The following is a 13,436-nucleotide window of genomic DNA, read 5'->3' on the forward strand; positions in this document are numbered from 1 at the left end:
CATATTCATGGTTCTCTTTAAATGATTCTTTTATAAACTGCTTTTTTACTTCTTTGCAATGTATGGTCATACCTGCTTATGCAGTTCCTGGTTTGCTATTGAAGATTGCTGAGCTGAGTTTCTATAATGCCCTCTTTATTTAAAGTGACTTTTCAAATGTTTGATTAGAAAGGGAAACCAAAGTAACAGGCATGAGTTAATGAACACTTATCAACAGAGGCACCCTTTTTATCACAAATAAATACTTCTATCTTTAATAAAACTGGACAGACATACCTTGTAACAAACAGGGAGTTATGGAAAAAGCAGTTTTTGATGGTGTCTTCAAAATGGCTGTGGATAGTGTGCCATATACGTTTTGGGACTGAATGTAGTAAGATGCTTTGTGTACAGGATTTTTTCTGTGTAGTTTAAGCATTTGTAATCTGTCCACAACAGAGGTAGTCTTGAAATGTAGACTGTTTGCTCTGCTAGCTGCTACTGAATCAAGGAATATGAAGAACCAATACATTTAATTTTTTTTAATTGTTATTAATTCAGCTGGTGTAAGATAACAAATCTAGATGGGATGTAAAATATCATTGCTGATTCTTTTCCATTCCTGTCATTTTAAAGTGTCTGTTTCTTTAACTGAATCACAAATCTTCCTTTTACTCAGAGATGTTTTCCTCCAGTTTAATGACATGTAAACTTCAATCCCAGGATCGTTTATCAGAACCATAAATTTTTCATGAGTCACTAATACTTGATTTAAAAGAAAAATAGACCTGAAGTTTGAACAGATAGTCACATTTGTAGAAACGCTGGCTGTTTTGATAATACTGCAGTTTTGATTATGTGCTGGACCCTGTTGCTGAAATGTTAGCAGGCATCCTCCATGAGCTGTCTTGCAGGAGCGTATGAGATGCTGAAGTTTCTTACTGCCAGACTAGGGAACAAGGCATATTGTCTTTGAATCCAAGCTCTGTTACTTAACTGCTAAAAGGTTAATTTTATCTATACCATACACTTGAAGAAAAATTCATCTGAAAAGACTTACTAGTTTGTCTCTGCTCAGAGACTAAATATTATGAAAGTACAGTCAGGTGTAATGTAATCCTTTTTTTTCAAAGGACAGTGCAAATGGTCTTCAAGGCCACAGTTCTGCAAGGTGGAGTTATGCATATGTTTAATACTTTGTTGTATTGGAAACCCAAGAGTAAGTTTGCTTGGCGTAAGGGCCGCACCAGTTGCCCTGCCTTTGGATGCCTGCACAGGCTTTCAGAGCTGTCACAGGCATGTGCTTAGAGCTGTTCCTTTTAATATGACAGCCTGTGATTAGCTGCTTTTCTCTCATACGCTCTTATCCACAGTAAAGAGGTGTTGTATGTGCCAGGGATGCTGTTGCATCCCCAAGGACCAGGGTGGCTGGTTGCACTTCCTTGTTCAGCATGATATTTAATTTGCCAAATTCAGCGTTTTGAATCGAGTCTACCTGTGTGATGTATTTTTGTATATACGCTACCTCCTGAGATACTGGCTTTGCAAGATATTTTGGCCTGCTGAATGCATAATGTTTCTCACATTTCCATAGTTAATTTCCTTTTGTATGTTATATAGAACTTTTAAAAATGAGAAAATAATAAATATTTATTATTTAAATAGCATACCATACTTAAATAATATCACAATAGTAACACAAACCAAGAAATCCAGAGTATTATTACAACATAGATGATACTTGTAGCTAATTTATGTAATCATGACCTTTTTTTGTTTTATGGAGTGATCTAACAAAAATACTGTTTCAACCAGCATAAGAGGTTTCACTGTGGCAGGAGGTCAGAGTCAAATATTTTAACTGGAGTCTGGAAGGGTCAGATCTTTTGGTGAACATTAACAATTTTAGTTATCCATGCTGAGAGTAAAGTAATTAAATCTTATGCTTCAGGATTGAGGCCTGCAGCCCATGCTCTGCTGCATTCAGTAAGAGACTTGCTCAGAAGGGATGAAGGCTGATAACAGCATTATTGGTTATATAAGAGACACTTAAGTCCCTGTTTATAAGTGTGGTGTCAGGTAAGTGTTATACAGAAGAAAAAAACCACCCAAATCCAACAACAAAAAAAACCCTTGTGCAGTATTTAAAATTAGTTAGCTATATTTTGGTGATTTTCCCCCATTTTTAAAAACTGGTAATTGCCATTGCTAGAGGTCAGTTTACAGCTATTGACGGATTAGAGATGTAGATCCATTTTGCCAGTTTTATACTCCTATAATTCATGGCCAGTATTGAAATAGCAAGCTGAACATTTACATAGTGATTTGCAAATGTTAACAAATTAATTTTCACGACCACCCTGTGGGATATGTGTAGGATTCAGCTCTTATTTGTAAAGTGCAAGTTTCAGAGCAATGTGACATATCCAAGGCCAGGGAAGAAGGAACATCCGATTCCAGATTTAAGACTTGGATCAGATAGACGGAACAAGCATAAGCTAAACTAATAAAATTTGCTAGACCCTGGACAGAATGATGGCTATGGAAACCTTACCTGTGGGTTAGTCCATGTCTGCTGATTGAAACTAGGTAATGTTTATTTTCCCCAAAATGTTCAGTTTTCCTGAAATAAAAGATTCCAGAGAGTCTGAAATTATTTATGGTTAGATGAATTAAAGAAAGCATAAGGAAGATTTCCAGAAGAATGAAACATTTCATTCTGATGCATTCGGACGAACATATTTCATTTCAAAAATGCTGGATCACTTTATGTGATGTTTTGAAATGATACTTTAGAGCATCTTATTTTGAAATTACGTTTTCCATTTTTTTTTAAATTGCAAGCTAAAACATTAAAATGTTGAGTAACCTAAACACTTACAGAATAATTTTTTTTTTTTTTCAGATTAAGCAGTGCGCTTCAGGTTAACTCAAAATCTTATTGTCTTTATTGTTCATTTAATCCAAAAAGTGGTATTTCCCCAGTATGTCAAAGTTTAGTCACCAAACTGAAGAGTCAAATCCATTGAACTCTGGTGCTAGAACACCCCATGATGAAAGTCCCATACTCTGAACAGGATGTAGACCTTTATTTTCAGTTTACTTAATTCATCTGAATAAAGACAAGAGCTGTGTACACAATGAAGTGAAGGAAAGTGTGGGCTACATTTTGAAGTCCTGCTTTCCGCTAATCATATTTTTTGCAGTTTGGAATGTGTGACTCGCACCATTATTCAGCTTTTCAAAGGAAACCCTGTGAATCCCGCTTAAGATAAATCTGCATGAATAAATTGTACAGTGGATCTAACATGTGGATTTGTAGTATGCTAGCCATTTTTTTGGCAAATGTTTACGAGAACACTGTAGCCAACGTGAAAAATATAATGATGGTAGCTCCCCATTACTGAAGTGGAGTCATGCTGCAACACACTTAGCATATACAAGTATGTACTAAAAATGTATACCCTTGTTTATTCCATGGCTACATGTTCACCTAGCCCGGTCTAGTAACTACTACTGTGTTTGTCTCTTTTTAACATTGAAACCTATATAAAGCTTTTATTTTGTTGTATATTCAAAATTCAAGAGCATACTATTATTGTTTCACTTTTCAGAGCACGATGAATGTATCACAAACCAGCACAACTGCGATGAAAACGCTCTCTGTTTCAACACTGTAGGTGGGCACAACTGTGTTTGTAAGCCAGGTTACACAGGAAATGGGACCATATGTAAAGGTAAGCTGTTGAAGACCCTCAGGTTCAGCAGTCCTTGGACTGGATGAGTTAATGCCAGTCTGTTCACAGACCTTGAGGAAGACGGACAAAATGCTAGGCATTTAGGTTCTGCACCCAGGAAAAGGTCTTCATGAGCATGATGCATGAGACTTTGCATTTTACAGCATTCATAGTAATTTGAAGATGATGCATATATATATATAGTATGTTCTAAAATTTGGAGTAACTACTTTTCATTTCTGTCCCAAGTTAAGTTTCTGTAAATGCTACCCCATTCAAGAAAACTCATTGTTACCAACAAAATTACAGTTGTGGAAATATTATCAAATCTATATTTTCCACTGTCAGTCACTTGCTATTTTGCTTGGATGAACTGAAGATTGTTTGGTATGTTGTGTCTCTCCATTGTAAATGAGGAAAGTAGTAGACATTTGTGCACAAAACCTTTGCTACCCGGGAGCTGGTGCCCTATTTTCTAACATTGCCATTCACTGGTGAACATTAAAAATTATATTAATAGTCTTAGATGCTTTTCCAGAGATACAATGCTGTTTTTATAATTCCTGTTGTATTTCACATCAGAGGAGGTAATACTTGGTACTTGGTCCCAAATTTTCAGAAGTCTTCAGACTCCTAGCATAGGATTTGGTGATATCTGACAGTACAGGTAGTACAGCTGTAAGTGGACTGGTTCAGAAATGAGAAGTGGTCTAGCCATAGCAATGGCATACCCAGGATTCCCTGAAACTGCACCTCAATCCCCCCATGTGTTAGGTGTCAGAATCTAAGAGTCCTGAATTAACACTGATTATATTCCATAGATACATTCTGCTGCTATTTTTTATTTTAAATCTTGGTTCTATGCAAATTATCGAGGCTAAGCAACCCAGTATTTCTTTAATTGCTAAACCTGATTAAGATCTTAGCACTAGCTATTCCTTCACCTTAGTGCCATTTTTTTTCTGTGTATTCCTAATATATATGAACTCTTTGTAAAACACAGTAGCCATACCTACTTCCAGTCACACACATGGCTAGAGGAAGAGATGTCAGCCAATACCCCTATTTATGCCATTATCCCTCTTTTGGGATGTGGGAAGAAACACATCAGGCTAAGGAGGTTCAAACCCACAGTCACTCTGCTCAGAAGAGTGCCCAGTCTGTGCGACTGAGCCCTGTGCTGTGCTTGGGAATAGTCCCCAGTCCTTCTGTGTGTCATTTCACAAACAGGTAGTTGAGACTTCTTTGGATCAAAGAAAAGGTGCCTAACAATATAGAGCAGTGTTCAGCTCTTCTGTGTCCTGGATGAAAGCTCTGACTGCAGACCTAATGTTTCAGAGGGCCTTTGGCCCCATTGTAGAAGAAAAATGTCCCTCCCTCCCTTCTTGGTATTGAAAAGACAGTACGGAGAAGGATCTCAGACTGGGTATCCCGTTCTGAGAAATGTACTTCCCTACAGCCCTAGCTTGGATGCTGGAGTCCTTCAGAGAGCTGGATGCACCTCTTGACCACTCTGGGTTTGGCAGCTCTCCATGCCCCATGCTGCCAACTGATGCTCCAGTCCATCTCATGCCAGGAAGCTTAGGTGTCCCACTCAGTGCTGTGGGTCCTACTTCACAAGCCCGGTGCCTCAAAACTGAGTTGGAAAGGTCAACTTCATAACTCTCTTGTTCTCTCTTAGGTCCACCTTTGGACCTCATCAGTGATGCTGCCTTACAGAGCAGCTGCACACCAAACCTCATATCTCTTGTGGCTGTTTACAAATGTAGGGGTAACCCTAATGCCCTTGGGCAGAATTCCACTCTTTGCATTGATGATAACCTTCATCCACCTAGTTTTGCCTGCAGTTTTCCTCTGTAGTTTCTTGTGAACACAGCGTGGCTCACTCCATAGTACAGGTACAATCGAAGCAATTAAACAGGTGCCATATTTTATATCAGGGCTAGTTGCATTTCTGTGTCAGCAGAAGGGATTCTTGTAGACACACACTTATTGACAGCTGTATCTGGATAATGTTGCACTTAAATATGTGAGCACAGCTTCTTAGATTCCGATGCAAGTCAAAGAACAAATCCAAGGATGTACCTCAAACTGTAAATGGTAAAAGTTTTAAAGCTGTTTAAAATCCCTTGAGACAAAATTACTATTTTTATTATTTTGATCCAATTGTTGAATTTAGAAATCAGGTAGACCAATTAATTTAGTGCTTAATTGTGCTTGTTAGGTTCAGGCCTTTATTTGGGAAGCAGTGAAGAACAGCAGTGCTCTAAGCAGGGTCTGTTGCTATGGAAGACGTTCCCTTTCACTGCTTTCCAGTGCATGGGAAGGAGCACATATGTGGGCTGTTTTCTTCAGATGATTTACTCTAATCTCCCTCTTCGTCTTCTCAGACCATCTGGCCGATGAGGTGGGGGGGCTATAAACCATCTCTTGGTGACCTCTATCCTTAGGTGAAAACAGCCTCTGTGCTGAGCACTACAGGACTGTGTTTTGTGTCACTCTGCTAGAGGCCCATAAACACCTGCAAAGTTGTTGAGTGTAATTTTGCTAATTCCTTCTTAACCATATATTGTGCTTTGTTATTTCAGCATTTTGCAAAGATGGGTGTAGGAATGGAGGAGCCTGCATTGCTTCCAATGTGTGTGCCTGCCCGCAAGGCTTCACTGGGCCCAGCTGTGAAACTGGTAAGATTATAATTGAATTTATGATGAAGGTAATCCAAGAAAGATGCTTGAGGTAAATCCAAGAATAAAGGAATGCTTTAAGTGTGTGCCCTAAAAAAGGTAGATGCCACTAAGTTACTCACTTTTCATATATGCCTCCCAAGAGAATATATTACAATAGTTCTAATTTGAAGCATATTGACCACAGAAATTAGAACATGAGTTACGACATCTTGAGTTCTGATATTCCATAATTAAGAAGAATATTATACACTTGCTTTTCATCTGAAATGGCCTTTGGTATCTCCTACAAATGGCAGATAATCTGACATCTAGAAATAAATCCAAATAACTGATTACTTCTGTGCTCTAAACTTGTGACTGGTTCACTAGCCGACCTTACCTTGCGTTCTTATTTAAAGACTTCCTAATTAACTCATCAGTCTTTACTTACTGCAAGACAGGTTTCAATGTTCCTATTATTCTTACTTTCTCTCACAGGCATTCTTTTCTCTTCTTGTTATCCCTGAGAACGGCAGTACCACAAAGCCTTGTTTTAAAGTTTTATTTTAAATCTTGGTTCTATGCAAATTACAGTAGCAGGCACTTTGCCCAGCAGACTGTGTAGAATGTTAATATTTAGCATCTCAAGTGCCTGTAAATAATTTCTCAAAGTTCAAATGAGTAGATCCAGCACCTTTATTTATTGCTGTAGAATTTTCAGATGCATTCTAACCAGTACATGCCTTCAGGAGGTGAAGGGAAAAACTCTGATTAATTAGCTTCACTATGCCTAATAAAAGGGCAGTCTGCCACCTATGATTGACTATTGTTGCCATTCTATATTGCCTTCAATAAATCTTACAAACAGAGGAAAAGAGGTCATTTCAGCAAGTATTGCTTTCATCTTACTTGTAAACATGTCCAGCTTAATGAAAAACACAAACTGATCTGAATTCTGTATTCTCAGGTCCATTTGAGAGATGAGAGATGAGAAATGTGATTGTTTTCATTCTTCTGTATTTGAATGGATATTACCGCAGTGCACAAGAGGGGTGCTATGTGAAAAGTAGCAGCCTGATTGTTGATCTATTTCTAGAAAACAGTCAAAAAGGCAAGTTTCCAAGTATTCCTCGCTATTTCACAGACTGAAAATGATGTAGTGTGGAATATCAGGTCACTTCACAATAGTGTTACGTTTTTACTTGGAAAAAATTTTGTGCTAAGGTAATGCTCAAGTATGAAAATAGCTACCTTTAGTGGTTTGTCTTAAATGCTTCTTGCAGCATTCTGCTGTTATCAACCAAACAAACTGAACACACAGTTTCAGGGCTAAGATTCATCTTTCTTAGATTTACATGCCTATCTGACTTGTCTACATTAGAAACATTCTTGCTTTAATCTCCTTGCATAGTCAATAAAGAGCCACTATCAGAGAGGGGTCTTACTAGCTTGTCTGAATTGCTCCCTGGAAGTCCTGTCTCTGCTCCCTTGTTTAGAGAGGAACCCATGGCCCCTCTGTTCCCAATTTAGGAAGTTCAGATACAGGCCTAAAGTCAGGTTGAGTGAATTCAGGCCCAAATGCCTTTCTAAAGCACTTCTCAATGGTCTAACTGCCCTTCTCTCCTACCCTTCATGAAATGTATAGGAGGGGGACAGCAGAGTTCACTGGGTTTGAATGCCTTTGGAAGCTTCATACTATGTTTTCTGAATATCTGATTTCAATATTTAACATAAGGTTAGCATCGTAGTTTTGACTCAGAGCTAGTGATACCATTGTGATTTGGAGCCAGTGTGACAGCCCCAAACCAGTTTTGTAGGTGAGTTTTGCGAGAGGAGGCCTATATGTAGTCCAGTGGACCTCCACAAAGATAGAGTAATTTTTTCTGGTGGTAAAATTAAAAATGTTAGAGGTCAGTCACAAGGATGTAGATCTGGTCAGCTGGTTTGGATATTAGTGTTCAGGACTGGGATTCTGAGTGACTTGCTGGCTTTGAAACACATATGCTCTGAAATACCCTCAGAGTGGCAAATGGAAGAGCTATCCCATTCATAAAAAACAAAAGCTGGTTAATTCAAGAGACTGAGTTTTCATAAACATGGTGCCCTATACACCCACGAATGAAAATCTGAGCTTCAGACAGTGCGCTCCCAGTGATTATGACAAGTGTCCAGTAGGTGCTTCTCATTAGGATCAAGTGATCAAGCCATTCATATTACAAATTGTTCATGGTGGAAGCTTCCCTTTATGAACAGTCACTTTATCTTCAAAGAAGATATTACCCTTTCTAGACAGACATCTTTAGTTGTGTTCACATACAAGGAAGGAAGAGAATTGATTTAAAGATGTCAAATCTATTTTTAAATTGCGTGTTACTTCTGTTTATGCCACATTATATTTAAGAATTGCTTATTGAAGATTCTTGGCATTCTTAACTTAAGATAAAAAAGTTTTTTCTTACATTTAAATGGAATTTTCTTTTTTCAATTTGTTTCCATTGACTCTTGTCCTGTCACTGGGCACCACTGAGAAGAGTCTGGGTCCGTCTCCTTTACCCTCCCCCACAATCATGTATTTATACCCATTGATAGGATCCCTCCTGAGCCTTCTCTTCTTCAGGCTAAACATCCCAGCCCTCTCAGCCTCTCCTCCTATGTCAGGTGCTCCAGTTCCTTAATCATCTTCATGGCTTTTTGCTGGACTTGCTCCAGTAGGGCCATGTCTCTCTTGTATGGGAGAGCCCAGGACTGGAGCCAGCACTCCAGATGTGGTCTCACCAGGGCTGAGCAGAGGGGAAGGATCTCCTCCCTCGACCTGCTGGCAACGGTCTTCTTAATGCAGCCCAGGAGACTGTTGGACGCCTTTGCCACCAGAGCACATTGCTGGCTTATGTCCAACTTGTTGTCCACGAGGATCCTCAGGGCCTTTTCTGCAAAGCTACCTTCCAGACAGTCAGTCCCCAGCATGGACTGGTGCATGGGGTTATTCCTCACCAGGTTCAGGACTCTGCACTTCCCTCTGTTGAACTTCATGAGGTTCCTCTCTGCCCATTTCTCCAACCTGCTGAGATCCCTCTGAATGGCATCACAGCTCTCTGGTGTATCAACTGCTCCTCCCAATGTTGTATCATCTGCAAACTTGCTGATGGTGCACTCTGCACCATAGTCCACATCATTAATGAAGATGATAAACAGTATTGACTCCAGTATCAACCCCTGGGGACACCACTGGGGACTGACCTCCAGCTGGACTGTGTGCTGCTGATCACAACTTTCAGCCTGGCAGTTCACCAGTTTCCAGTCCACCTTACTGTCTATTACCTAGCCCACACTTCATCGGCTTGTCTATGAAGATGTTATGGGAGACAATGTCAAAAGCCTTACTAAAGTCAAGGTAAGCAACATTCCCTTTTCTCCCTTCGTCACTGAGCCAGCCTTCTCATCGTAGAAGGTTGGCAGGTTGGTCAAGCATGATTTCCCCTTCGTAAATCCTTGCTGACTACTCCCAGTCACCTTCTTGTCTTTGATATGTTTGGAAATGGTTTCCAGGAAGATTTGCTCCATCACATTCCCAGGGATTGAGGTAAGGCTGGCTGGCCTGTAGTTCCCCGGATGCTCCTTCTTGCCCTTCTTGGAAATATCAGTGACATTTGTTTTCTTCCAGTCCTCAGAAACCTCTCCCTCTCAAGAACTGGTAGCTGCCATTGTGAGGCCAATCCCTTAGCACTTGCAGGTGCATCCCATCAGGTCCCATGAACTTGTGTCTTTCCAGTTTATTTAAATGTTCCCTAACCTGCTCTGCCTCCACTCAGGGTATGTTTTCCATGCTCCAGCCTTTTCCACTGGTCTCAGGGACCGGGGATTGCTGAAGGCTGGTCTTACCAGTAAAGACTGAAGCAAAGAAGACATTGGGTACCTTGGCCTTTTCCAAGTCCTTTGTCACCAGGTCCCCTGCCCCTTTCAGCAGTGGGCCCACATTCTTCCTAGTCTTCTTTTTGCTGCTGAAAGACCTGTGGAAGCCCTTCTTGTTGCCTTTTATGTCCCTCACCAGATTCATCTGCAGATGGGCTTTGGCTTGCCTAACTCTGTTCCTGCATGCTTGAACAGCGTCTCTATATTCCTCCCCAGGCCTGGGAGGGATGATGCTGTCCCCACTTATGCCCTCCTGATGGGGCCAGTGCCCAGACTCCTGTTGTAGAACCAGGCCATTGACTTAGAACAGGAAGAAACCAGAACTGGAAAAGCTGGGGTTGCTGGTGTCCAGAGCACCCCCTGAAACTTTTGGTGAGGCTGAGACCAGCAGACATCTGGCCTGTTTCCTTGGCACTGTGTGGGTTGGGAAGATACACTATTTCACCATTCATCTATGAAAGATGCGTATGGGAATGGCTGGTGATAATAGACGAGTCCTTTTGGCACCAGTTCAGGTAAATAGTTGATGAATTGGCTACAGCTGTTGGCTTAAAAGCTAAAAGATACAGCCTGGAAATTAGATTGGGCCAGAGGTGATCAGACTAGCAGCCCCTCTGAGCCTTCCAGTGGAGTGGAGAGGAGTGAAGTCGATGACTGATGGGGCACAGCTGATGAGAAGTTGGCACCCTGCTTCTGATGGGGAAGTCTGAAATCTTCTGCAAAAATTATCCTGAGATTGAACATGATTTCAGGGCAAGCCCATTCACCCATGACTCAAAGCAGCTTCCTGGTTCTGGTGGATTAGCACTGGAAGCTTGTTTGTGTTTATGGGCATAGCTGTAACTCTTCACCTTACTGACATGTCAGCTGCCATGGAAAAGGTATGTCAGATTCCTAAATACAATGCAGTTTTTCAAAGAGAAAAGAAGCCTTGTGTAACTAAGCACTGTAACAGACATTGCATTTCATAAAGTTTTTTGCTTCCCAGTGGATGCTTCTGGAGTGTCAGTAGGAACTACTGCTCTCTCAGTAACATAACGATGAGAATCAGCTAAGACTGTATGTTAATCAGTTATTATTTCCATGAGAAGAAGTAGTCACTGTGAATGCCTTGCAATTAATGGAGCTGATGCAAAGCTTTAGAATTCTTTATCTATTGGAAACATTTTAGATTAATCGTGGCCCCTGCCTTGTTGAAGTGGATCAATGGAATGAGGAAGCAGATGCAAGAATCACGTGCAGATATTTCAGCCTCCGGCACTTTTTGGTTTTATTGGTAATAGAACATAAAAATGAGACATGGGAGAATTCCTGTTTCTCTTCCCAAAGGAAGTAGGCTGAGGCAATGTTAATGCTGGAGATGCAATCGTTGGCTTAGGAAAGGGGAGGGGATATGTGTGAAAAGATTTTCAAGACTTACAAGACACAGTAGGAGTTAACCCAGTAGAGCACAGTCTTCTTCTGTATAGAGAGCTGAGATTACCAAAGGAATCTGAAAATGTTTGTGCCTGAGACATTTTCAAAATACCTGACTTACTACTGCCTTGTTTTATTACAAACCCATGATTTCCTTAGTAGACATTTTAGCTATCTTAAATTATATTTGGAAAGTGTTTTGTATAAGAATCCAGCATAAGATGACTTTGTTAGAGCTGCTTGACACTGCTGTAACTCCCCTTTAATTGGATGACAGAACTTTAACAGTGGATTTCTCCTACTATATATGTATATATGCTAGTGCATATATACAAGACTACTGAATTTTTCTTTTTACCAGCTTCTTTTTGAGTTCCCACACTCATTTTGTGCTTTGAGTATTCCCCTGAACCATTTTTTAATTATGATGTAAAAGCAACTAGCAAAGTTTGACTACTAGTGTTTTGATATAGTTTTTGTAACAAGTTGGATGGAAATATATGTATGGCCTTTTTGTGAATGATAGGTTGTAACTTGCATTTTCTGATAGTGAACTTTCCTTGGATATCATAGGAATCTTGTCCACCTACTGCGTAACAATCTGTGGCAGACTACTGAAAATAAACTGGCACACAAAACTATTGTATTTGAAAATAACTGTTCAGAACAAGCTTAACTTGCAGACTCTACATTCATTCAGCCATAAATTACTAGTAACAATTTGCTTAATGACATGGGCAACTGAATTTGAGATCACCCTCTTACCAGAAATAGCCAAATTTAAGGAAAATACATTATTTGGCTCTTCTCCATGTTTTCTTTTTTTCGTGGATGGAAAGCTCAAACAAAAATAGGTAAGCTTTGTGAATACTTCATGGAAAATGAAAAAAATTAATATAGCTAAAACAAATTTTTGTAACTTTGCTTAACATTTGTAGTTCAAAATATTAAAATACAACTCAGATGAGTGATTTGGCTAGCTATATGCTACAGATCAGACCTCTAATGTTTTGTGCCGCTTTCTGTACAAGCTAAGTGTTTAACATGTGTGACTGCTGTGCTTTTCAGCAAATTCAAATTAATTTCTTCATGTGCATTGACCATGATAATAGCAGGCTTCAGATTATTGCTGTTCCAAATGATGCTTGTGAAAATCTTTCAATTCTGATACCCTAGTTGTTAGGAAAATAGTTTTATTGGTATTGGATCAGAAGTCGTTGTCAAAGTAAACAGAAAGCTTGTTAACTTTGCTGATATTGCTAAAATCTGATTAAGTAGTACTGATTTAGTACTTTTAACATCACAAGAGAATTGCTTCTGTTTAAGCCCTTGATTGCTGGTGTTCAGCTAAAACAACCACAATCAACTTGTGGCCAGGTAGGCTCTGAAAGCTAAAACTGTGAGACAAATGGCATTTTAAGCCATTGAATCCATTGTAAAAGAACTGGAATTACTTTTGGCAGAACTCTTAAAAATTCTTGGCCCCTAATCTAATGAAAACTGTCTGGAAGTTGGGGAAGTGTCATGGTAGGAACTTTCCCAACAGCTCTGGAACCTGTCATTTGCTCAGCTCTATTTTTTAAAATGAAAACTTAAATTGCTGGTAGTGGAATGGGAATTTACTACAACAATACTACGAGGCTCAATTTCATGGATCCAGTGTACAAGGTCCTGCACAAATAGAGTAATAGGAGTGCCCTTAAAGAGTTGATAGTCTAACTGGACAAAG

The 13,436-nt window shown here is 39.7% G+C and overlaps 1 protein-coding gene across 1 annotated transcript in view; it reads left to right on the forward strand.

The window, feature by feature from the left end:
* Window positions 1-13,436, forward strand: part of NELL2 (neural EGFL like 2) — a 151,297-nt gene that overhangs the window by 105,012 nt on the left and 32,849 nt on the right. Inside the window, exons 14-15 of the mRNA XM_067314413.1 lie at window positions 3,594-3,716; window positions 6,305-6,400. Coding sequence (XP_067170514.1) covers window positions 3,594-3,716; window positions 6,305-6,400 — 219 coding nt within the window. The remainder of the gene's footprint in view (window positions 1-3,593; window positions 3,717-6,304; window positions 6,401-13,436) is intronic.

This window comes from Apteryx mantelli, chromosome 1, assembly GCF_036417845.1.
Source record: "Apteryx mantelli isolate bAptMan1 chromosome 1, bAptMan1.hap1, whole genome shotgun sequence".
NCBI lineage: Eukaryota > Metazoa > Chordata > Aves > Apterygiformes > Apterygidae > Apteryx > Apteryx mantelli.